This window comes from Colletotrichum orchidophilum (assembly GCF_001831195.1).
Source record: "Colletotrichum orchidophilum strain IMI 309357 chromosome Unknown Scaffold_10.1, whole genome shotgun sequence".
Lineage (NCBI taxonomy): Eukaryota > Fungi > Ascomycota > Sordariomycetes > Glomerellales > Glomerellaceae > Colletotrichum > Colletotrichum orchidophilum.
This window is the reverse complement of record NW_019172966.1, coordinates 351838-376391: the sequence shown is the minus strand read 5'-3', so window position 1 is coordinate 376391 and position 24554 is coordinate 351838. Positions and strand designations below refer to the sequence as shown.

At 54.4% G+C, this 24554-nt stretch overlaps 8 protein-coding genes across 8 annotated transcripts; 4 read left to right on the top strand and 4 right to left on the bottom strand.

Annotated features, from left to right (window-relative positions):
• Window positions 1-2856: 2856 nt before the first annotated feature.
• Window positions 2857-3225, top strand: CORC01_01936 (uncharacterized protein; the record flags this gene model as incomplete). The annotated part of the gene is made up of 2 exons (XM_022613589.1): window positions 2857-2975; window positions 3027-3225. 2 exons carry the CDS (start codon window positions 2857-2859, stop codon window positions 3223-3225), a joined length of 318 nt encoding a protein of 105 aa, XP_022479973.1.
• A 1334-nt stretch (window positions 3226-4559) lies between these two features.
• CORC01_01935 (fungal specific transcription factor domain-containing protein) lies at window positions 4560-8257 on the top strand (the record flags this gene model as incomplete). The annotated part of the gene is made up of 4 exons (XM_022613588.1): window positions 4560-4915; window positions 5109-5452; window positions 5991-6541; window positions 6638-8257. 4 exons carry the CDS (start codon window positions 4560-4562, stop codon window positions 8255-8257), a joined length of 2871 nt encoding a protein of 956 aa, XP_022479972.1.
• A 999-nt stretch (window positions 8258-9256) lies between these two features.
• On the bottom strand, window positions 9257-10726 carry CORC01_01934 (uncharacterized protein; the record flags this gene model as incomplete). The annotated part of the gene is made up of 2 exons (XM_022613587.1): window positions 9257-10128; window positions 10189-10726. The coding sequence occupies 2 exons, from the start codon at window positions 10724-10726 to the stop codon at window positions 9257-9259; spliced, it is 1410 nt and encodes a 469-aa protein (XP_022479971.1).
• Window positions 10727-11363: 637 nt separating this feature from the next.
• On the bottom strand, window positions 11364-13400 carry CORC01_01933 (uncharacterized protein; the record flags this gene model as incomplete). The annotated part of the gene is made up of 1 exon (XM_022613586.1): window positions 11364-13400. One exon carries the CDS (start codon window positions 13398-13400, stop codon window positions 11364-11366), a length of 2037 nt encoding a protein of 678 aa, XP_022479970.1.
• A 1495-nt stretch (window positions 13401-14895) lies between these two features.
• CORC01_01932 (uncharacterized protein) lies at window positions 14896-15916 on the top strand (the record flags this gene model as incomplete). The annotated part of the gene is made up of 2 exons (XM_022613585.1): window positions 14896-15148; window positions 15201-15916. 2 exons carry the CDS (start codon window positions 14896-14898, stop codon window positions 15914-15916), a joined length of 969 nt encoding a protein of 322 aa, XP_022479969.1.
• An 815-nt stretch (window positions 15917-16731) lies between these two features.
• Window positions 16732-18352, bottom strand: CORC01_01931 (uncharacterized protein; the record flags this gene model as incomplete). Its single annotated transcript, XM_022613584.1, has 2 exons — window positions 16732-17981; window positions 18031-18352. 2 exons carry the CDS (start codon window positions 18350-18352, stop codon window positions 16732-16734), a joined length of 1572 nt encoding a protein of 523 aa, XP_022479968.1.
• Window positions 18353-19692: 1340 nt separating this feature from the next.
• CORC01_01930 (acetoacetate-CoA ligase) lies at window positions 19693-22008 on the top strand (the record flags this gene model as incomplete). Its single annotated transcript, XM_022613583.1, has 5 exons — window positions 19693-19803; window positions 19853-20368; window positions 20413-21126; window positions 21171-21803; window positions 21850-22008. 5 exons carry the CDS (start codon window positions 19693-19695, stop codon window positions 22006-22008), a joined length of 2133 nt encoding a protein of 710 aa, XP_022479967.1.
• A 162-nt stretch (window positions 22009-22170) lies between these two features.
• On the bottom strand, window positions 22171-24438 carry CORC01_01929 (uncharacterized protein; the record flags this gene model as incomplete). The annotated part of the gene is made up of 3 exons (XM_022613582.1): window positions 22171-22359; window positions 22806-23419; window positions 23940-24438. 3 exons carry the CDS (start codon window positions 24436-24438, stop codon window positions 22171-22173), a joined length of 1302 nt encoding a protein of 433 aa, XP_022479966.1.
• Window positions 24439-24554: the final 116 nt, after the last annotated feature.

Sequence of the window (24554 nt, the reverse complement as noted above, 5' to 3'; positions counted from 1 at the left end):
GGCTGTGCCAGACACAACAACGAGACGAGACGGCGCAAGGCCTAACAATGCAGATCTTGCGCGGAAGCGCTTTCGTGGTCTGGATGCACTGGGTTTTTGGCTCCAACTTGATGCGCCACATTTGTTGGACTTTTTTTTTTTGCGGTCAAGGTTTGGACAGAGTCAGGACAGGGTTTTTTTTATTTTATTTATTTTTTAGACGGATGGCCGGGATGTAGGGACGGGAATTGCACGGTTGTACGTATAGTACGTATAGACATCGGCATGCATGGACGCGGTGCCGTCGAGTCGGCGCCAGGGACTTTCGGCCGGGAGAAGGTTTTCACCGGACAGGACGCAGGGGTTGAACGTAGACCGAAACAGTGCGCCCTCTGCACTTGGGTGAATATTCCACCAGTGTTTCCCATTCATCCAACCGCGTTATCGTATTGTGCTCGCTGATGCTCGCTGTGTTCGGGACGTGGAAACGGCATCGTGATCGTGTCCCGTGTGTCAAAAGTGGACGGGGGCCAGCGAGGTGAGCAGTATTAGCAAACAGGGGTAATCCACTCCCCAGTCCCGACTGTTGCCGAATCCAGCTGGGCGAATGGAGATATTTCCAGGTGTGGAATGGGACGTGATTGGGCGCCCACCGGTGCAAGGGTTCTTGGGTTTTGATTGCGATTCAATCGGGAATTGTGCATCTTGTTCTTCGGACTCAAAGACACAAGGGGCGGGTGTTGTGTGGTGTGTCGATCCAACGAACCCATGGCAGGACGAAACCCTGATGGATTGGAACAAGCGGGAGCGAGGGTGTGTACGGACTACTTGTGCATGGCATTCGAGAAGCCGACTCTCGTAAAGAAGCCGAATTGAGCACGGCCGGCTTCTGGCCGGCTTCTGCGGCGGCCCACCTCCGTAACATTTAATTATGTGACGAGTGATTCATGATACTGCGATTGTGCAGAATTAAACCAGAACCATGAGGCTGGTGGGTGTCCTCAGACGCACACAAAAGGCGCCAGAGACGCCAGGCCATCCGCACATGGCTTTAGGTTGGAGGCGCTTGACTGCCTTGGGAGACTTGTCTAGAATTCGCATGGGACACGGTCCGCGGCTGCTGATTTGTTTGGTACTAGGTAGTGAGTAGTGACTAAGGATAGGCTGAATTGTACCCAATGGCACAGGTGCAGTTTGAGAAGAGGTGTGAAAAATTGGAGAGCGGCTCGTGATGCTTTAAAGTTGGAGGGAGCCACTGGGGGGACGAGGGTTACGATGGGCTAAGGATTATGTAGGCGTCTGTGGTTGGATGCTGCGGTGAGCCGAGGCGTGATCCTGGGGGGGCCCACACCGGAGCTGACTCGATTGGACCTGACTCGCGAGGCTGGCGCCGCTGTTTAGTGATGCTAGACTCGAGTCTGCTCTGGTAAATAGTGACCCGGGAGGTTGAGGTACCTACGATTACAGAGCGAGGAGCCTGAAAGACTCGGAGCAAGGTACTTGGCCCACGCAGCCCAGCCTCCGGGGGCGGCCGCTGCAGATCTTGATTGGCCGTCTCCACAAGGTGTGAGTGACGGAGACGGAGAGAATGGAGGGTCAAGGGCCCGGGTTTTCGCGTTAAGGTGGAGGCCGGGGAGGAGGCCGTCATCCCTGGACGATTATTCATAGTGTACTCCTTCCTGACCCTGGGTTTCTGGGCACTCAGACTGGAGGATTTGCCTTTTTCCTGCTGTCGTCCGAGTCTCGTCTTGACACATGTGGATTGGGAAAATGGATCTGGCGGAGAAGCAAGATGGGTACGGGGGCCGCGGGAGGTGGGCTAGAGCCTAGAGGCTAGCGACAACAACAAGGTTGGTGTTTTTGGTGTTTTGCGGTGAAGAAGACCGGTCTGCTGGTCTGTTGTCTGGAGAAGGTCAAGTTCTAGGCTGGCATGGAGGCATGGCGGCATGGCACGGAGCTAGCGTCGATGCGGCAAGGTCGACATGTTGCAGCTGCTGAGACACATCACACTAGATATGGTAAGCATGATTTATGGGACCCCAATGATAACACGGAATGGCAAGTGACGAACAAAGAGGCCGCCTTCCCATCGTGTCTTGGCCCAGGAAGGAAGGAAGCAGCAGACGCAATTTGTTTAAAGCAAGTGCGGGTGGATTCGAGAGTAACGGGAGAGAATGAGTTACCTGGGTACTTGCCATGCTATGGTAAGGTACCTAGGTAGAGGTTCGGGATCGGGAGCAGGATCGGCCGGGGTACGCGCCAGTTGCATACGGGCGGGAAAATCAGGTATTCCCTCATGTACGAGACCGCAAACTGCAAGTCGACGACAATCTTTAATGCAGGCCGGCGGTTGTTGTCACGATGGGACTTGGGAGTTGACGGGCGGACGGGTGGACGAGTGGACGGGCGCAGAGTCTGGGATTGCTCAAGATGATTTGTCTCGACGATCAATATCCTGCGACTTCCTGCGTGAGGTACCTAGCCGCGTTCGAGAGACTCTGAGAGAATCCGCCCCACAATGGAAGCCGCGGCGCCCCTCATGTTCAACCCCTCCCGAGCCCCCCCCCAGAGACTCGCAACTGCCAATCCCAAAGATGCAAGCTTGGCTGGAAGGAGGCAGGGATGGTGGCAGTTGGATTACGACATCTGCAAGTCTTGTCGCCATGGGCTTCACATACGACACCGCGAAGCAAGCAGCGGGCGCGGCAACTGTTGGATGTCGATTGTCGGCTGATGCACAAGATGGGGTCGAGATGAGGTCAGGTTGCGTCCTGGATATGATAGAGTTGGAGGTTGTGCGATGTCGTTTGCATCGTTCGCGGCAGTGGTTGGCTCGACCGGCCGGATGGATGGAAGGTGGCACGGAGGATATATGGGATGGAACACCACGACGACCGTCAGGAGCAACACACGCGAGCTCACCGTGACGGACGGGGGAGGCGCGGGATGAAGAATCCTCATGGCGTCCAGCCAGTATGCCGCCTCTGTATCCGTAAGTAGGCAGTAGTACCTACTCAGGATCAGAGCTGCATTTCCTCATGTAAGAGGCCACGCCCTGACATTGCGCTGCGGTTGCGCAGCGCGGTATTGGTTCCACGCTTCCCTTTCTTGGCCAATCCCGGCCAAGGTTCAGCGGCAGACCAGGAAAACACAACGACGTCCCGTGGCCCCTGTGTCACTGCGCTCGATGCAGGTCACGGGTCATCGGACAAGACAGATTTGACAGCTCTCGGGGCCAAGGCGTAGAATAGCAAAGAATTGCAACGGCTGACGGGCTGAGCAAAGGCAAAACAAACGAACAATCTCGGTGGGAAAAGGCATGCATCGTGAGCATTCGAGGATTCGAGGTGAGGTGCTGCGAGGTACTTTGCGGTCGTGCCTGACAGAATACATACCATTTCCCTGATACGTAGGTACCGCGCTCGTCGTAGTCAGACGCTCCGTCTCATCCAGCATCCTTGTCTCATGCCTGACTAACTCTTTCCCACTTCTTCTCCATATTTTGCTGCTTTCCACTTGTTCACGTTAGCTTCGTTTCCCCATAATTCGGGGTACGTAGCGATCCACTCCGTGCTGTCCTGCTTTAATTATTACCCTCTACCTTTTTTCCTGACTTTGCCAGGTGTAGAATGGTGCAGCTGGGCAGCTGGGGAGCAGCAGGGTTGTTCCGCCTCCCTCGTTTCTTCGCCCGGCCTAGTCTCGTCAATGGATCGGAGAGTGAAAGGAGCCACAAAGAGGAGGAGGGTGCAGATGGACAATGGGGTCGCCGAACCGGGGAGGGGGGGCGTGTCTCTTGGGAATTCCAGACGAAAGAAAGAGAGTCCGTTCCCAGTTCTTCCCAGTTCCTTGTGTCAAGCTCAGCCTGTAGCAAAAAGATTGATCCCAATAGAATAATATAATACCTCGCCCTTCCCCTTCGCACCCTTGGACCCCACCATCCCGCTTCCCTTTCGTGCCTTTTCCACCTTACCCGTAGCTCCGGCTTTTCCTAAACATTCAAGCTTGAAGTTGCCTCTCCTTTGCATCTCCAATTCCTGACCATTCCCAAGATAGCATCGAGGGACAATCACGAGGCACGCCCCGGACACATACTCTGCCCCCAGTCACTCTCGTCCGCCCACGCATTCCGCGGGGATCGAATAGCACAGCTTTGCCCGCGACATTTAGTATCAGGCCTGGAAACATCCAATGCTCATCTCAACGCAACCTCGTTCCGCCCTGTTCTGTTGTTTACGTTTGTGTCCCACGCCTCGACGAGGATCTACCGCCGCAGCTTTGACGACTAGTACGCAAAGCTTACCTTTGACGCCTAGAGCCCGTATATGCGAGCCCCTTACATCTGCAAGTCGCTCCCGCACGTATTGAGTTCTTTGGCCCGGCCGGACATATCACAAACGATTCTTGATCTTTAACCTCGGCCGATTTCCCCCGAGAACTTGGCCCAGAGCAAGCTCAACACCGCGATTGTTTCCTAACGACGACACGACGCTCTCATTACTTATCACCCTCCCTCACACGCCAATCGGCATCTGAATTGCGAGCAGTCTCTAAACAGGGGAGACTGCTTGAGTGCCGCGACAATGGCGACTGAAACTACCACCACCGCGCCCGCCCTCGAGGCAACGCTCGCCGCCGACCCGGCCACCGATCTATCGGCACTGACGACGGCGACCGCGGAAGAGCCCGCCGAGGATCCGAAAAACGACGACTCCAACGATACCTCATCGGACCAGGAGCAGAGCAAGAAGCGCTCTTCATCAATTGCGGACCTGCAGGACGGAGCCCCCCCGGCCAAGATCACGAAGCGCAGAGCCGCCCGCGCCTGCGTGAGCTGTCGAGCGCGCAAAGTCCGCTGCGACGTGGTTGAAGGCGCGCCCTGCGGCAACTGCCGATGGGACAATGTCGAGTGCGTTGTCCAGGAGAGCCGCCGACGAAAGTGAGTTTGTCCCGGCCGTCTCCGTTCCTCCGTGTGTCCGGTCCTGGCGGAACCCACGGCAAGCCGCACTTCACCGCCACAGTGCCTCGGCAAGCGATGCAGGCCAACAATTTGGCACACACGACATGACGCCCATGGGGAAATTCCCCATTCCGCAAAATGGACCCCCGCTAACTTCTTGGCGCATTCGTAGGAAGAACTTGTTGACTGCCAGCACGGCGGGGCACCATGTTGTGGGAGCCGAGGCACAGTTGCGCTCCAAGGGCGCAAACCCAATCAACATCCACAGCAGCGCGGAACTGCGCCGACCCAGCAATGCCTCCGTGGCCTCGGTCAATGGATCAGTCGCGGCCAATCCCGTCCCCGCAACCTCCAGTGTGCCCCTGAGTGCGACGCCTAGCCTTGGTGCCGGAGCCGGAGCTGGAGCTGCAGGCGGGAATGGAATCGGAGTTGGAATTGGCCCAGGTGTTCTTGGGGGCCTGTCGGTTCCCGGCGGCTCTTCTGACGGAATGGAGGGCCACGTTCCGCACATGATCTGTAAGTTTTCCTCTAGTCACCTGCGTCACAACATTCTTTTTTGGGCTCTGGAACACCTTTTCCTTGGTGTGGGAATCTTTGCCAATTCCGCACCGCACATCCAAATTCCCGCGCCCCCTGTCATTGTTTTGTGTGGCCTCTGCTGCCCATCCTTTTTTTCGCAGCTGTTCCTGGCTTTGCCCATCGCTGCCCAGTCCGGGGGGGTCGGACTGGGGGAGGGGACGGAACGGGGTAAAGTGTGGAGGGGCGTCTGGGACTTTTACTACCCCGTGACCTGGACCTCCACGTCAGGATTTTCTCCGCCTTTCCCCCGTCCAGTCAAGCAAGTCCAGGCGCTTTCTCCTGATTCTTCAGCGTACCCCCCCTCCGTCCGCGGCCACAGCTCCGTCCCTCCCACGTCCCTTAGCCTCTCACACGTAATCCACATTCACATGCAAACCCGCTCTCCCCAGTCATTATCATCACATCCAACCCACCAAATCAAAGCGGTCAGTGTTGTGAGACGACTCGACTGACCACGGGACCTTGTGAATCTTAGATCAACGATCGGGTTATCGTCATGACAGCGCAGCGCTGCTCACCAAGCTGCAGTCGGCTGCGGCCGCAGCGTCAGCAGACAGCAACTCTCGTCGCCTCCTGTCCAACCTGCTTGCCCAGGCCTCTCTCTTTGGAGGCATGGGCGGCGGTGGTGGTGGTGACGGCCGGACGAGCCAATTCCTCGCCTCCCTCGAAGAGCCCGATCTCCACGGCCAGCTCCCGGCCTTTGTGAAACCGCTACCCGCCAAGATCGCCCAGGAGGATGTCACCTACCTGCACGCAAAAGGTGCCCTGACTCTGCCTGCGCTGCCGTTGCAGAACGCCCTGCTCCAGGCTTATGTCGAATACGTTCATCCGTACATGCCACTCCTCGAGCTGTACGACTTTCTGGCCATCATCAACGCCCAGGACGGGCTGTGCGGTCAGATCAGCCTGTTTCTCTACCAGGCCGTCATGTTTGCCGCCACGGCCTTTGTCGACATGAAGGTCCTCCGTGAGGCGGGGTACCCGACGCGGAAAGCCGCCAGAAAGGCTTTTTTCCAGAAGACGAGGGTGAGTGGCCCGTCCCTGAATATTCTTTGACACCGCACTAGCGGGGCAGGGGTCCCCCCACGCTATCATCATCACATGCTAAACGTCCGTCTGCAGTTGCTCTATGACTTTGACTACGAGTCAGATCGCCTCGTCCTCGTCCAGGCTCTCCTCTTAATGACGTACTGGTACGAGACCCCCGACGACCAAAAGGACACATGGCACTGGATGGGCGTTGCCATTTCGCTGGCCCACACCATTGGCCTGCACCGCGACCCGGCCGCGACCAGCATGCCAGTTCGCAAACAGAAGCTATGGAAGCGCATCTGGTGGTCCTGCTTCATGCGCGATCGCCTCATCGCTCTGGGCATGCGCCGGCCGACTCGCATCAAGGATGAGGACTTCGATGTGCCGATGCTGCAGGAGAACGATTTTGAGTTGGAGATCCTGCCGGAAGAGAACAAGGTCATTCCCGCCGAATGCATGCTGCTCCGCGACGTCTCGATGCAGCGGGAGCTGGCCGCGCTCTGCATTTCCAAAGCTCAGCTTTGCATCTGCATCAGCCACATGCTCAAGGCGCAGTACTCAGTCCTTATCCGGGACAAGATGCGGCCGGAGAACACCATCAATAGCACTATGATGCTGTTCCCCAATAAGAAGCTCGACAATGTGGAGAGCGTAACCTCGGTCGACCTGGAGCTCATGGCCTGGGCCGACACCTTGCCCGCCATTTGCCAATACAGGCCCCTGACGCCCCTCGACGTCAAGAACGGGCGGTCGACCGTCGCGGTCCAGCGCACCTTACTGCACATGGTGTACTACACCACCATCTCGGCCCTGCATCGCCCGCAATTCCTGCCATCATCTCCGGTCCACGCGCCGACGACCTCTCGGCAAGTGCAGGAAATGTCCCGGCTCCGGGTTCGCGACGCCGCGATGCACGTCACTCGGATGGCCGCGGAGCTCCACCAGCTCCGCCTGGAGAGGTACCTTCCCACCACTGGTGTGACAGTCATTCTGCCGGCCATGATTATTCATCTTCTGGAAATGAAGAACCCCGTCTCGCAGTCTAGAGACCGCGCCACACGCGGCTTCCGCCAGTGTATGCGTGTCATGGAGAAGCTGCGCGAGATCTATGCCGCCGCCGACTACGCCACCGGGTTCCTCGATGCGGCCCTTCGCAAGGCTGCCATTGACATTAACCTTCAGCAGACCACTGCGCCCATGACGCAGCAGAACCTCAAGCTCGCCGAGCCGACCTTTGGCGCGCAGACGCCCCCGCCAGATAACCTGCCGTACATGACGACAGGCGAGGCCCTCTTCGCCAGCAAGCCGAACCCCCAGCGGGATTTCCTGCCGCAGACCATCAACGCCGCAGCGCTCGACTTGTCGGCCCAGAGCCCGCCGCCGACGGAGAAGGACCACGAATCTTCCCTCGAGGCCATGACGCCGAGTGCAAACGGCAGCTTTGGCAGCACCGAGGAGCCCGGCCCCCTCGACCTCGAGTTCCTGCAGACGCAAGAGGAGATTGACTGGAACGCCATGACCGGCACAGAGTTTGATGTTGACCAGTGGCTCCAGTTCCCGCCAGAGGGCGTCAACAATACGGATGAAGGGTTCATGGCCAACGTATTTGGGGAGGACGGCATGAATGATGCCATGAACTGGGCCGCAGCCGGTGTGGACACGACTGCGAAAGACGGCAACGGTGCAGCTGAAATTGCCACCCATGCCTAAAGTTGCGCACGCTCTACTATTTTGCATTCTCGGTTTTACACACTTTGTATAGACTCCTTTGGGAGCATCTTTGCAGACATTTTCACGGTGGGATTTCTGGTTGGAAGCATCGTTGCACTACATGGAGTCGGGATAGAGCAAAAAAAGGGAGGCTCGATTTTCCGGGGCGGGTTCTTGTATTAATGAAACGGCGTTTACAGCCGGATGGAATTCAGGCTGGGGCTCATTGGAGTTGGGGGGTTGTTTAGATACCCTCACGCGGCGCCTGGTATTTGTTTGTTCGCCTACGTAGTCGTGTCATGATGGTTGTGAATGAGAACATGAGTTGGAAGCATGGTGCGTGGCGTTTTGCATGTGATAGGCTGATGCTCGTAGACTGGCCGGATTGTGGCGCGTGGGGGTTGACATCGGTCTCGAAAGGTCCGATGGATGCCCTCACATCCATGCGCGCTTCGTCAAGACCTGATTCTGGCGGTGTCAATGTGGGAGCGGGATCCCGCACTACAGGGTCGACTGTATAGATCGGCACGTGCCGAATCGTCTACAAATATCGCAGCGTGAATGCGATTCTGAAGGTTCATTTGGCGGATCAAGACTACATCACCCAAGGATGATGATCTGGCATCACGACGGGACTCGACACTCATCTCACATGACATAGGATCAGCTCACAATTGCATCATGATTTACCAAATGATTGTTTTATTGATAAACGCCGCTATTCTCAACCGTCTCCCTAAAACATCTCATTTCCCTTGGGAGAAGGAAGTGAGATTGCCTCTGGACGAACGGTCACAAAGTCCTCTTGAAAAGGAAAGGGAATGCGACCTTGCGGAGGGAGGGGAGCGGGCTGCTCGTCTTGCTCTTGAGGAGCGAGAGGAGGCTCCTTTTGACGGATGGACTCATATTGGCCATTTTGTTCAGCATCTCCCGCCCATGCTTCGTCTGATTAGTTCATCTGAACAATTTTGTCACTCTCGACAAAAGTCGGGTTGAAGTTTAAAGGAGTGATTGTGCTTGGCGCGGCTGAAAACACATTACCGCCTTGATTGGCAGAACTGAGGTCGACTTCTGGTGAATGAAGGTCGGTCGCTTCGTCTTCAGTGGGCTCGAATCCGAAAAGGTAATCGCCATAGGTGGCGCGCTTGTCGTCCAAGTCCGTCTCGTAGTAGCTGCCGGGTGAATCCAGTCTCTAGGGTGCATGAACTCCTTCTTGTGGTGGTCCCGGTTGGCATTGAGCTTCGGGCACGTATCGGTTGTCGGGTCCGAAATGAGAGCTTTTCTCTTGTCGACATTGATCCCTTCATAGTCGTACGTCTCCCAGATCTTGATGACCTGGTTGTTGGAATCCTTGACGTTTCCCTTGAGCATCTTGTTGGCGAATTTGCAAGTGAGAGGGAATGGACCCTGCAAGCCGTACTGGGCGTTGTAGTCGGCAGAGGCCTTCATCTTATCCACCATGTGAATGATGGGGAATGGCAAGCGGAAACCAGGCTTTCCACCGCGGTCGCCGACAAGGACGTCGTAGAGAACTTTCCATGTCAGTCCATCCTTCATAGGATGCTGACACTGACACCAGTCGTGATCCTTGTCATTGCACAGCCAACAACCTCCAATGTTGCCATGACGGTCGGGGACAACGCAGTCGATGAGGCGGTGACGAAGATGGCCACAGTTGGCGCATTTGGCGTTGGGCAAGTCTTGTCGAAGAAGGGACGCCAGGGTCGTTGTCGTCTTGATGTCGTTGCGCTCCTTGTCCGCGATGCGAACCTTGCGATAGAAGGGAGGCCTGTATCGGGGACTGTCATCTTCCGTGTCCACGACCCGCTCCTCGAATTCGCTGGGGCCACCATATCCGCCGTTGTTATATCCTTGGCCTTAGTTCCATTGAAAGGAACCGCCGCGTCCACCTCTGCCACGTGTGAAGTCACCAAGACCTCCTCGGCCACCACGTCCATGGCTGGAGTTTCCTTGATTGAAACTGCCGCGCCCGCCTCCGTCACCATATCCATGACTGACGTTTCCTCCTTGATTGAAATGGTCGAATATAGTGTTGCCTTCCGCTCGTGCCATGGCCACTTCCTCCTGCTCGAGTCTTTCGAGTTCCTCCACGGTAAGCTCCACGTGCTCGACGTCCATCAGCGCGGTCGCCTCGGCAGAGCGACCGTATGGGTTAAAGGTTTCGAGGGCGATTCTGACGTGCTTTCTGCTGCGGTCAAGACCGAGAGCTTCCCACTGCGTCTCAAACTGGTCATGGGCTCTCTTGCTGGTTGTGGCTGAGATGAGAAACCCGTTCTTGTGACTGAGCAGTACGTCTTGGCTTGGGTTGAGTTGTGCCGCTATCGTCTGCGGATGGGGCATGCCGATAAAAGGTTGAATCCTAGTATCGGCTGCATCTTTGACATCTCCAATTGAGTTGGAGGCCCCTGGTCGATTTGATCGATCGCTGGGTGGTTGGTTTGATGCCATTGTGTTGTGACTTTGGCGATGGTTTGTTTTGGTAGGAAAGGGGAAAGAAGAAGGAGATCAAATGCGAGGTATAGAGTGGTTCTTTTTTTTTTTTTTTTTTTTTTGGAGAGCCTTCCGGCGCCATGCTAGCGGCTCGCTTAAACTATGCAATGAACATCAGGCAGGCGCAGGACTGCCTTACTATAAGGTATCTGAAGATATCTGGAGGATGTGAATTTGTCTTCCTCTGACGATCCACCTACTCACGTGACAGGTCGAATCATATGGCTATGGGATCAATGTGAGCAAAAGTGCGGCAAATGGGAACTGATAATCAATTTGCCGCTCATTAAATTACTCTTGTTCAGTCTTTCATCACTTAGTTTGAGATGATGGATAAATCTAGACGTTGATGAGTCGTTGACAAAGCGGCTCCGCCAGGGCCGTTGTCTGACAGTGGGTGAGGTCGATCAACGGGTCTTCTCCACTTGGGCCCCCACGCAATGGCCCGAGACAAGGTACATGGCCAAGGTGCCTCACGCACGTCGATACCCTGTCGACAGAAAGCAATTCCATGTCACGTATCACATGCCATTTTAGAAACAGTTTATTGATGATCCACGCCTATACGATTGTCTCAAATCTACCAGTCGAAGCTTCAAAATGCTTCAATGTCCTCCACCGTGACTCCAGAGGCCTTGAGAGCCTCCACCAGGCCTTTAATTGAAATTGTAGTCGCAAAGCCAGCGGAAAATCTTTCATTTGCCCTCGTCATCCTGAAAGCAAGGAAGACAACGTCATGGCCAAATTTCATTCGAATTGGCCCGTATTTTCCATCGATGGAGACGAGACACCCAGACCAGATATTGACTGGGTTGAATTTCACGGGACTGTGGCAGAGGTTTTGGAGCCAAGCGCGGATCATGTACATCTCGACAGACTCCACGTGCTCTTGAGGGAGCTTCAGATCGGAGAGAGATGAGCGAGAGAATCCCACAGCAGCTCCAATATCCTTTGCTCTTTCCCATATGGCAGCGCATCTCATGGGGCTCATGAGAATGATACCTCCAGCACGGGCAGTCGCGTACGCCTGGGAGCCAGTATTGGACATGGGGCCATACAGACGATAGATGCCCAGAAGCCATATGGCGCCCGTGCAAATGACGTTATCGGGCACGTCACGACATTCCTTCAAGACCGCCTGAATGGGACCAGGTTGACGATCACTGAGGATCTCCCTCGCCACGACCACGAAGTCGTACGGGCCGTAAAACTCCAGAATGATGGCCACAATGTCCACCATGGCTGCCGATACACTGCTCTCCGTGTCGTCGTTTACAAAGGACAAGAACGCAGCCGCCGACACGTTGTTGTCAGTCAATGCGAGAAGGCGGGTGACCTTGAAGGCACGATCGTCCCTCAATTGGTAGTCAAAGACGGCGGCGGAATTGTCTCTGTGTCGTACCAGTCCCAGGATCTCGAGACCTTGAATGGTCTTTTGCATCCGTTGATAATTGCACGCGAACCAATTCCCCATGCGACCGATGTTGACGTCGGCGTACCTTGCCATCGCCTTGAGAAAGAAGGCTTCTTGATGAAGCTCGTCAAACTCTCGGCCCTGCTCGGCGCTCATGATATCCGCCAAGGACAGCTGCGAGTGCACTGTGATGTTCTCTGGATTGACTCCCTTCTCAAACGCACATCCCACCTGGACCATCAATTCGTGTCTTTTCAGCCGCGCTGTCGTTCGGACGACGTGCCCAATCCGACGATCGTATACCTCCATTGTCCTTTCCTTGCAGAGAACCAGATGCCTTGCCCCACCCATTTCCAAACGTGACTGGCTCAGCTCGATGCCGAAGGGCACAATACATCCGCGATCGGTCGGCTCGGCGTCGTTCCCATGAAGCTGGACAAATGAGTCTCCCACGAGACGCCCGAGGGCTTCTGTGATTGGGCCATAATCCGATACTTTGGCGTTGCTTTTCTCATGGTAGAATAGTACCGTCTTCGTTTTCTTGTACTCCTCTTCTTGACCTTCAATCACCCCATAGTCCTGCGCCAATCTCTCTGCCACATTTTGTTGATACTCAACGTCGGATACTGGGTATGTGATCCACTCCAGCTCGTCCCATGCCATCTGGCCTTGTGGTTTCGGCATCTTGAAGGTTGTGACGGGTAACTTCCTCTTCTCGGTGAAGACGGCCATCATTCTGCCCAGCTGGGGATTGAGAGGCAACGAAGACAGCCATATGATCCGCAATTTCGGTGTTGGTACGTTGTTGATGCATCGGGCAATGTCGAGAACTGCGAGAGCGTAGGAGAGCGTCGACTGTTCGTCCACGTCGATGAAGAGGAGTTGATGATCCTCGCAACTTTGCATGGCGGATGTGAGTGCTTGGACCTTCTCGTATGTCGTCACATGCTGCACCAGATGTTGGACATCGCTCGATAGAACTTGTCGGTCGATTGCGTCGTCGGCAATGAGTCGTACCGTAACTAGTCTCGTGCCCTCTTGAGTGCAGCTGATGGCCAAGCCTTGCGTGGCGCCGACCAACTGATGAATGTTGTCATATTTCGTCGGAGGTACCTGCACGTGTGCGAGCAAAGTCTTGTCTTCGCAAAGGTACCATGACTTGATTTTTTCCATCTCGTCGGCCCATTCCTCGTACGGAATTGATTTCTCACTCGCCATTTTGATGTGTGGTTGGTGTCTGCCAGCGCTGAATGTGAAGTGTGAAGTGTGAAGTGTGTACCGTGGCAGACCTCTGGCCCGTTTGCAATTTTTTCCCTGATGAGGTTTCGGAAGGACCAAGACCTTTGCTCTACACTTGAATATCCCAAGGCCAAGTGGGCTGAGAAAAATACGTATGGCCAAGGCCTTGGCTCCAAGTTCAATTGCCCAAGGGCCAAGTGGGTTGAAAAACAGTTGTGGCCAAGGCCTTTGCTCCTGCTATAGTTAATAGTGCAAAGGGGTTTTACGTCTTAAGTAGGCTTTAATGCCCCAAGGCCAAGTAGGCTAAAAAAATAGGTGGAGCCAAGGCCTTTGCTCCTGCGATGGTCAATAGTGCAAAGGGGTTTGCGGCGACAGCCCGCCTGGGTCCCGCACTGACGAAGAGCCACGTCCAAGTTGGCTCATATGTACGGCCCGCCTGACAACATTGGTCTACTGCTCCCCAGCATTCATGGTACTCTCACGCATGACTGAGTTGCATCATCATTGTGCAAAACATAGACTTGAAATGACTTAGACTGCCACTATTTGCCTCCTGCTGATGCTGTAGCCCGGTTGCGACGCGCGCCTAGGATCGATGCAACGAAGAAAGTGAGGGAGTGGGCTTTCGTGAGGAACCAGAGAGCTACATGAGTCAGCGCGGCCCCATACGCCGAAAGAGGCAAGTTCTGGTAGGATGGAGTGCATCCGACTGGACAAGCATTCCGGCGCTGCACGGACTCCAACGGCGTTCCTGTCTAAACTTCGAGACAAAATCGACTGCATGTGGTCATCGTCGTGGCGCTTACGCGACAGTTCAACTACCACATCACCCACCCAAATGTCTTCAAACCTGCACATCAAGAGCCATATAGCTTTTCAATGAATTGGAATATCCGGATATACTTGTACGAATTGAAAGATCGTTTCATTCTTTGAAAGCAAACCCTGAGCTGATATAAGATGAGGTCGAGTCGCGGGGGCCTCCCAGTGTCTCTCTGTAGACGCATCATAGTAGCACAGGTACACGTGGCCCTCATGGAAAGGCTAATAGGCCCATAAGAGAGCAACATCAAACTGTACCTATTAGTTAGGTAGGAAAACCTATGATCCATCTAGGGATACTGTGAAGATTTGTGATGGCCCATTGAGGCAAATAAGTGCAGAAGAACGTGTATCGACGCCTCAATCAACTTAATCAACCGTCGAGGTCGCCGGATGTTACGCACCTCCCATTGATGAGGTGCTGCTCTTGCGGGTTCAATAGTAGACCCAGTTCCGTGCCTTCCCTATAATATCAGAAGTAATCCCACTGCCCTTCCGTAGCGCCCTCTATTCTATCGCTCAACTGGTTTTCTTTCCTATTTCCATTCCCTTCCGCCCTTTTTTCTGTCTGTCAACTAATTCATTTCTGCCCTCTTTCTATCATCAAACATCATTACCCTTTCCAGCAAGCATAAGCCACAGCACTATCAAAATGTTAGTCACTGACTACGACGTGGCCAAGTGGACCCCCTTTGCTAGGGATGAGTTTCCAGCGGCCGCCACGAACAAGAAGCTTTTGGACCTCTACATGGAGGAAAATCCCAGTGTGAACTTTCAGAGCTGGGAGTTCCAGGGTAAGTGGGAAAAGGCTGTGGAGCATGTTTACAATTATCTTCACCAGCAGCGCGAGTGGTGGTGGCAAAATATCGACACGATGGGCTATGAGACATTGAGACGTCTCTTAAGTAAGCCAATCCGATAGCATTCAGAGTATCTCACATACTGATGTCATCACAGGATTCAACGTCCAGAAAATGAGAGATCTGGGTTACACCATCCCATCCAGCCAGAACGAGCATAGACCGATAGACACAGGCTTCACGAAATGGCTCAAAGATCATCATTCCGAGTGGTTCGAAGAGCAGGAGAAGATTGAAACAATCATTCTTCGACTGAGCACGGCGACTGCCGCTGTTGGGGAGGTGCACACAGCACCGTCCTTAGCATCTGTCGAGCACTGGAACCGAGTCACGGACCGGGGTCAAGAAGATGTCTCGGACGCCGACATCGACACTGAGGAGGTCACGAACGAGGCAAGCAGCCACCTCACTGACCGTGTCGACCAGCACATTGAGCAAGGAATACCAGCGCGCCTAGAACTTTTCCATGCATATGGCTCCATGGCGTATCATGTTGATGCGCCTGGACAACCATTCGAAGTGCGGATTCCAGACAGCATCAGTCGGCGTGACCAGTCCCGTCTATTCCGCAGAGGCTTTCTGCTCAAGCAGGCACGCGATAAGTTGGATCGTAGACTTCGTATCGTCTGGACCGAACACCATGATGCCACCTTCCTTGTCATCGTCAAGAACCGTCCCTACAGCCATCGCACTCTTTTCAGCATGAAAGAGGCCTATTTGCACGCTTTCGAGTCTCTCAAAGGCTACTGTCGTGAGCTGGAACGTGGAAGCAAGATGGATATTGCTTGTTACATGGAACTATACCACCGATGATTCATCTTTCACATCGCCGACTATCTATCAAGAACATGAGACCACACAGGCTCTCATTCGGCCTATAAAGTTCACGTGCAGTATACAGCTCCAAGTCGGAGGTTTTTTGATGACATCAAGTTTTCAAGGGTTATTCTATGAGAAACACACAGCTCTCATAGCTATGCGCATCGGACTACTCGGCTACGGCAACATCCACTTGCCGCTGATAGCTTAGTGTGAGGCGATATCAAATTGAAATCCCATCAAGCCAATTTCTAAATCGGCATAGTATGCTCGCAATGCGAAGGCAGTTCTGTTGTGTAATCGAGGCTCTTTGGCCTACTCGGACCAAGACCAGAATTTCAGTGGGAGGATGGCTGCCATACCTACCGGATTGCTGCTACCTTGGTCGGTAGCAGCTAGGAGAACTTCCAAAGGAGAAATGCTGACCGGTCCAACTTTGACATGGAGGCTCGCTTCCCGAAAAAAAAATCAGCTTCAGGTTGAATCCTGAAGGTGAGATATTGGCAGTCAGTCGAGGCCAAGTATTCGTTCTACTCTGATCTCACGTTCTAAAAATGGCAGTCACTTTTCACGCGACATTTCGATAGTTCGACATTGTTGAGGAGCTGCATTAAACTCAGTCTACTTGTGTCTCCTTGCCCCTCGAGCTCCTCTCACGATTCAAGGCCAATCGGTTCAGCTTCATGCACCCCGACAGTAGCTTCACTTGACTGAGAGTCGATCATATGGATGATGCAGCGCCTCAATTGACATGAGCCTGTGTTTCCCTGCCAAGCCTCAATTGATATGAGCCCGCCCTTATGATATGCCTATTCTGCTAGCCCAAGTCTTTCCATGATCTGAAATGTACTCATGGAGAAGATCTCATCCTCTTCGAACTCCTTCTTCATCTTCCATGCCCAGTCTGTTGCTTCTAGGGCATTCTCCTCCATTTGATCGTCGCCCTTGTAGACAGACCAAGTATCTTGAATGGCCATCCTGACGTCATTAAGCGAAAGGCTCGGCGCAAGCTGGCCTGGAGGACGCGTCATTTGTTCACCATTCAGATAAAGGTTGACCATCCTGTTCCATCGTGCCGTTCTCTTGAACTTGGAATTGAAGAGATCTTGTGAGACTCTTGCACGGAGCGCCCCCAGCTGCGCTTCGTCGGAGCCCCGACGAATCGACGCCAACATCTCGTCCTCGTTTCCCTTTGCCTGATCCTGGCTCTTTTGAGCCAAGTCTTTCAGAACCTTGTTTTGGGTCTCGACGCTCTCACATCTGACCTTCTCTTCGTGGTTCCGGATGAAGTCGCTGAGAGTAGCCACCTGACCATTCACCGCACTTCCGGACCAGGCCTTGAGAGCCCACCAAGATGCTGGGTACGAACCGATGTCACAGTAATTGACCTTCGGGTCGCTCTTCATGAGGACGAGGAAGGTTGACTTGTCGTGGTCAATCCACAAAAGACGAAGCCTCGGGTCGAGCATTTTGCTGATCTTGGTCACCTGATCTTTGTGGCGGTACACGCGCTCAGCCATGGCGGGGCTCAATCCATCAGGAACTCGTACTTCGAAAGGGAATCCACCCTTTTCGAGGGCGATGTTATCGTACTTGCAAATTTGGAAGAACTCCTTGAGGTCCTTCCTCCCTGCCAAGATCATTGATTCAATCTTGCTTGGTTGTCTGGTCGCGACGGGGGCACTGGGAGTGGAAGGGCCAGGCCAGATTGATTCTGGCTGGAGCGACATAGTGATCTCCTTGAGCGCGCTGGTCTCTGGGGCCTCTGGCTTCTTGGGATCGGTCTCGCGGGACTTGGTGATCTCGTTCTTCAACTTCTTTCGGGACTCGACGTCCTTCGGCTGCTCGGGCTCGGGCTGTTTCCGTTTGGACGACTCCCCTGCCTCGATGGAAGGCGAGGCGACCGGAACGTGCTTCTTGGGAATCCTGTGCTTGTTGGCCTCGAAATACTCGGAATGGTTGGCCTCGAGGTACTCCGCATAGCCCTCGTCGAGGTCCTCGATTAAATTCGCTGGTACCGTAAAGCCCAGGGTCGCGAAAGGCTTCTTTTTATGGTGGGCTGGAGTGGTCAGTCTTCCATAGCAGTGAATTGGGGTCGCGTGACTTACCAGTCATTTTGTAAAACTCTTGCATGGTCGCGTACTTGAGTACGGTTGTGCTAACCCAAGCCCAGTCCTCTTTCTGAAAATAGGGGTACAGTTGGCGTGTCACACCCTTCCACGCTTCGATAATACCACACTTGTGAAGGGTTGTGGTATGGCCACCGGTAATGAGAGTGAGGATTTGGCTGCAGGCATCTTCATCCTCACCGGTGAGCTCCCCGTCATGGAACGACGGGATCCAGTCCTCTGCGCGCGAGTGACTGTGAGAGCCGCTGCTCGATGCAGCAGGCCCGGGTACGTGGCCTTCATTGGCCGGGTTGGACGTCATCTCTATCGTGAAATCCGAGGAAAATGGCTTTTGTTGGTATGTTGTGATGATTGAAGGGAAGGGGAAGAAAAGGCCGGCAAGTGTGAGTGAGTGAGAGGCAGGCGCGGCGGCGTCCCGGTAAGGCCCCACAATAACGGCGATGTGACTTGGCCTCTCGTCGAGGAATATCAGTACCGATGCGATGACTCGTTGGGAGACCTCCAGCGAGCCTTTACGAAGAATTCATTATCACTGCCATTCCGCGGAAAACTTTATGGATGCCTAGCCTGGTGAGAATCTTTCAAGTTACGTTGAAACAATGAGAGGCTCTTTGAGGGCGACCGAGATTATAATCAATGAGCAGGGAGAATCGTAAACGAAACGAAACCGCGTCTCATACCTTTTCTCCATGCCACGTCCTGAATCACGATGAGGTTACTAAGATCCATCTCACAGAACATCTCACTCCACAAGGGGTCATTTCACGTGATCAAAATAGGATGTGCCAAATTATTTTTTCATTGACAGACTGAAGCTATTCTCTTTTTGCATCCCCTGGTGCCGAGATCCGTATCCTCGAGAGAGGAGAGAGGAAAGAAGCCGAACGTGAAGCAGACTTGTTTCGAGAATTTGCTAGCATCCCACAGGCACCTCGCTTAATATTTTATTCAACTGCTAGGCAGGTGCAGTGCTGTTCATACCTGCCTCAAGTTTTCCTAAAGTCTGGGATCCAAGGCACCCAGGCAGCTCAGAGGTGAGTTTACACTTGGCTTCCAACCTCTTTCCTCCTTTAGTCACACGCTTATTGCTGTTGGAGATGTCGAGATCGTCCCCGTGGGCTCTGTTCTTGCCGTTTGGCTCGGAGGGTTTACTTTTCTTTGAGTATCCACGAATCCAAGAATAAATCACATTGTATATAGCCATCTTTGAGGTCCTGTCGTCCTCATTGTTTCCGTAGTGGCTATTCTGTCGGCGATGAGAAGAGCCCTCACATTGCATGCAGTACGCTGTCGGACGGGAATCTAGACGTGCAATTAGATCCTCATCACTGGTGGCTAGACTCGCATACTTTACGAGTGCGGCATCATCGGAGCGTGGAAGGATGTGGTACCCGTTAGCCTTTCAATTTATAGCTTGCTCGATCTTGTTGAATGCTGCGATGTCGCAACAAGCGGCTGGATCGGCCCCTCGGCCCCTCTCGGCATGTTGGTTGAGGCCGCTAACCCCGCATTCCCGGCAATCAACCTTAACCCGAGGCAAGTTGGGGAAGCGCGGAGGAACCCCAAGTACTCCAACCTCCCCGGACTCATCTCCCCCGTCAAACTTTCCGAACGACAACTCTCAGCTCAACACCCACCGACATGGACACCAACGAGATCCCCCGCAAGCTCTGGGAGCACCCGGACCCCAAGAGCACGCAAATGTACCAATTCCTGCAATCAGTCAATTCCAAGTTCAACCTCCAGCTCAAGGTGAGTATTCCCCGAATCCCCCACGGTACGTCCGCTTACACGTTTCCAGACCTTCAACGACCTCCACAACTGGACCGTCGCTAACCGCGCCACATTTTACGGCCATCTCTTCAGCTACGCCAATCTGGTCCACGAGGGGCGTCCAACGTCGGTCGTGGACGAATCTCTCCCGATAGACGCCATCCCCAAGTGGTTCCCCGGCGTGCGCCTCAATTGGGCCGAGAACCTTCTCTTCACGCGAGGCTCGTCCGATGCGGTTGACCATCACGGCACGGAGGGTAAAGAGGAAGACAAAGTCGCCGTCACGGAGATTCGGGAAGGCAACCGCGGTGATGTGCGCCATCTAACCTGGGGCCAGCTGCGTCGTGACGCGGGTCATCTGGCAGCAGCCATGAAGGCGAGGGGCGTCAAGGAGGGAGACCGCATCGTCCTCGTCGGTGCCAACTCCATCGAGACGCTGCTGGTGTTCGCGGCAACCACGTGGTTGGGCGGCATCTTTAGCAGTTCGTCCACGGACATGGGCGTAAAGGGCATCCTGCAACGAACCACGCAGGTCGATCCCAAGGTACGTGACTACCCACTTCCAACAACTGCGCTCACACATGCCAGTTCATCTTCTTTGACGACGCCGCGGTGTACAACGGCAAGACGGTCGACCTTCGAAAAAAGATAGCCGAGGTGGCCTCCGGCATGGGCTCGTGCCCCTCCTTCTCCGGTCTCGTCTCCATCCCACGCTTCTCCAAGCCCTACGATGTCTCCTCGATTCCCAAGACCGAAACTTGGTCAAAGTTCCTTAGCGCCTCGTCCTCAGCAGCGCCCTCCTTCACGCGTATCCCCTTCCACGCACCGTTCCTCATCTACTACTCCTCTGGCACCACGGGTATCCCCAAGGCAATCGTGCATACCGTCGGCGGCGTCATGCTCAACAGTTTCAAGGAAGGCCGTCTGCACGAGTCAATGTCTCCCGAGGCTGTTACCCTTCAGTACACCACCACCGGCTGGATCATGTACCTCTCTAATGTCGCCGCACTGTTATCGGGAGCCCGCGTCGTCATGTATGATGGCTCGCCTTTCGTTCCCGATCTCAAGTCATTCATCCGCATCCTCGGCGAGCAGCGTGTGACGAAACTGGGCATCAGCCCAAGGTGGATGTTTGAGGTCGCCAAGAACAAGATCAGCCCACGCGAGGTGACGGATCTCAGTTCGCTCAAGATTGTGACCAGCACAGGCATGGTCCTCTCTGATCAGCTTTTCGAATGGTTCTACGACGCAGGCTTCCCGAGCCATGTCCACCTTGCCAATCTTTCCGGTGGCACTGACATTGTAGGTCTTCTCACACGCACCATAATTCATGCTAACACTCATAGGCCGGCTGCTTTGGTATGGAGAATCCCCTGGACCCCGTGTACGTGGGAGGCACTCAGGGCCCATCCCTTGGCGTTCCCATCGCAATCTACGACGCACAACTGCCCGACGGAGCTGGTGAGACCGTACCAAACGGCATACCCGGTGAACTCGTCGCCACTGCCGCTTTCCCCAACATCCCATGCTTCCTCTGGGGCGACTCGGCGCCCCCAAAACTGTCATTGAACTCACCCAATTTCGCCTCTGCCGCCCCAGGGTCCAAGTACCACTCGGCATACTTCGCACGCTTTGATAATGTCTGGGCACACGGCGACTTCTGCTCTATCCACCCAAAGACGGGAAATATTGCCTTCCTAGGACGTGCTGATGGCGTGCTGAACCCTAGTGGCGTTCGCTTTGGTAGTGCCGAGATCTACGCCGTCATTGAGCGCAACTTTTCAAACAAGGTCGTCGACAGCCTGTGTGTTGGACAGAGGCGTCCTACTGATGAGGACGAGAGCGTCATTCTGTTCCTGATGATGCGCGAGGGTGAAAAGTTTGACCGCCAGCTGGTGGCCGAGGTCAAGGACAAGATTCAAAGAGAGTTGACAAAGAGGCATGTGCCTAAGTACATCTTCTCAACGCCCGAGATACCGGTAAGCACAGTGACTCTACGTTTGCAGACCACGCTGACAATAGCAGACGACTGTCAACCTTAAAAAAGTCGAGCTTCCGGTGAAGCAGATTGTCTCGGGCCGGACCATCAAACCAAGCGGCACGCTTCTCAACCCGCAAAGTCTAGATTTTTATTACCAGTTCGCCAAGGTCGAGGAGCTGCTCGCCGGTAAGGAGAAGTTGTAAGATGAAATGTACAGAATACTTCTGGATATTATCTAGAGTGATACAGGATACTAGATAGAGTACAGCTCACTCCAGAATCAAAGACGCATCTTCGAGAGGCAGCCCTTCCCACGCAGTTTTGTCGACATGCCCACTCGCGAGGCGGTGCGCAATCCTGTCGATCTACTCCACCCATAGCACAATGTAGACCTCTGTGGCCGTGAGGGGGCGCGTATAGCCATAGATCCTCTTGTCAAAGGTGATTTTGTAGTTCCGTCTGAGGCATGTGGCGACCAGCTCGACCTTCTTTGCACAGCTTCTAGCTGGGGAAAGCTCAGAAGTGGATCCTTTGTTGTACAGCCGCAGCACCCCCTATATTGTTATCCTTGTCACCGTAGAGTGAGATGTCATTCTTCTCGTCTGTTTGAAAGGCAGAGACGAGGGCGCAGCGGGTGTCCAGCGGAGATGCATCTTCTGCTCCAGCATGAACGGCTGGGTAGATTCCTGAATGTCTGGCATGGGAAAAGGCCACTGACACGGGTGCCCGTCGTGACTATCGGAAATGCTGCTGTGCCTCAATGTGTACTTGTTGCCATCCACCGGGGTAAAGCAGCACGATTCCGTCCTTTCCTTCTCCGTACCCGAGGATAGTCACCTCGGGAATCTCTTATTGAGCCACCTTGAAGGGAGGGGTTGACTAGAATATTTGTACGCTTGGCGATTCTCTAACCAGGAAGGCCTGATTGTTCGTTTCTGCGTTGCCGTCATTGTAGCATAGGAAAACCATGTGGTAGTCGGGATCGTCTCTTTGATCGCACAACCCCGCGGGTTCGCCGGGCCTGCTTCATTGCGTCCGACGGAGACGAGGTCTTCACATCCCACCCAGGACCAGAATGGAAGATCGCATGGAACGAGCTGGCTCGCATCAGGACGGGCGGAGGCGGCCGTCGTCGGAGTTCGGTGTGGCTCCAGTACGGCTCCCAGCTGAGGGCTGCTTCAAAGTACATTTCCGTTAATCCATATAGAAAACCACCCCAGAAGTACCGGCTGATGTCGTTCAATAAACCGCTGATACTCGGAAGGGCATCCTTGTCGCAGGTCGGTGACCTCTGGTTGTAGTTGCAGATCAGGCTCGAGAAGGAGTCGAGATTCGACCTGTCGCGCATGATCTCGCCTACTCGAGGGAACCCGATGCCCACGTCGTTTGATTCGCGGCTGGGGAATGGACTCGGCTTGTTGCATCGTTTGTGGAACATCTCGACCATGGGCAAGTGTCTGCTACATTTAGAGGAGAGGGCCTCTTGAAAGGAGTCAATGTTGATGAAAGCGTGTGATCCGTCGCCGGTAAACGCCTCCTCAATCCGGGTCCAGATTCGCTGGCAGATCTCGCAGTTGGAGATTTCTTTGGACTGCGCGATCTTGACTGGCAAAGCTTGCGAGGAACATGAATTGGACTCGTCAGCTTGATGTCCCCGACCGTTGAAGCGTATGAAGCTTTCAAAGATTGAGTTACACCGATTCGAGATTGCTCATTGGTGAAGTTCGATCTTAGGGTCGTTGAGAGGCCATGTTGTCCTTGCTGACACTTTTAAAGGACCTTACGGGCTGCCAGTCAAGGGAGATCGTCTCTCCCCAGCCAAACCGCTACCGAACCCCTTTTTATTAGGCTTCCTCCAAACCGCTTCAAGGCAGATTCTTTCAGATCAGAGGAAACGCGTGTCATCGGCGACCAAACCAAGTTGTCTTCCATGTCACAAAGTCACACTTCGAAAACAATGAATCTCGCCGGCAGGCAACGCTGTCATCTAAGCAACACCATCTGGGTATTACAAGTCTATTGGCCATCAAACTCCAAACTCATCAAACCCTCGATAAGGCGACCTCTGGACCGACATACTCGGGATACTTGCCCCCATGCACACCATACCGCCATACCATGTACCCAACCGTACCCGCAACGCTCCCCAGTCCAGCCGCACCGGCAATGACCCTCAAACCGACCGCCTGCCCCGCCGCCGCTCTCGCGATCCCAAGCGCTGCAAGCCCCGCCGCCGCACCGCCATACGTCCAGTCGTCCGTCTCCAACTGACTCCGGCTCTCCATTAGCCGCCACGCGCGATCGCGCAACTCAATGTCCTCGCGCCCGTGCATCCTCGCCAACAGGGCGACGCCCGCGAACCCCAGGCCGACGGCGCTGGCTGTGCCTGACGAGCGGAGTAGGTTGTGCACCCCAGCGGTTCGTAGTGTTGTCGTCGTTGATGTGGGGAACGGGGCTGCGGCTGGCAGGGGCTTCGCGCCGCGAACCCGGCTGTAGACTCCACCCACTGCCGCCGCGCCGAGACCCATTACGGCGCCGGTGGTGTAGCCACGAGTCAGAACGTGGACTGTGAGTATTGTGCCGGCGAGGGGCTGGTCCTCTGCGTATGCCGCATGAGGAAAGTAGCGAGACATGGTGTTTCTGAGAAGACGGGTGGTTTGTAGGAGCTGACGACAGGCTTGTGGAAGGGATTTGTTTGCCGCTGCGCTACACAGATGGTGAGATGGAAGACTGTTGGAGTTTGTCAATG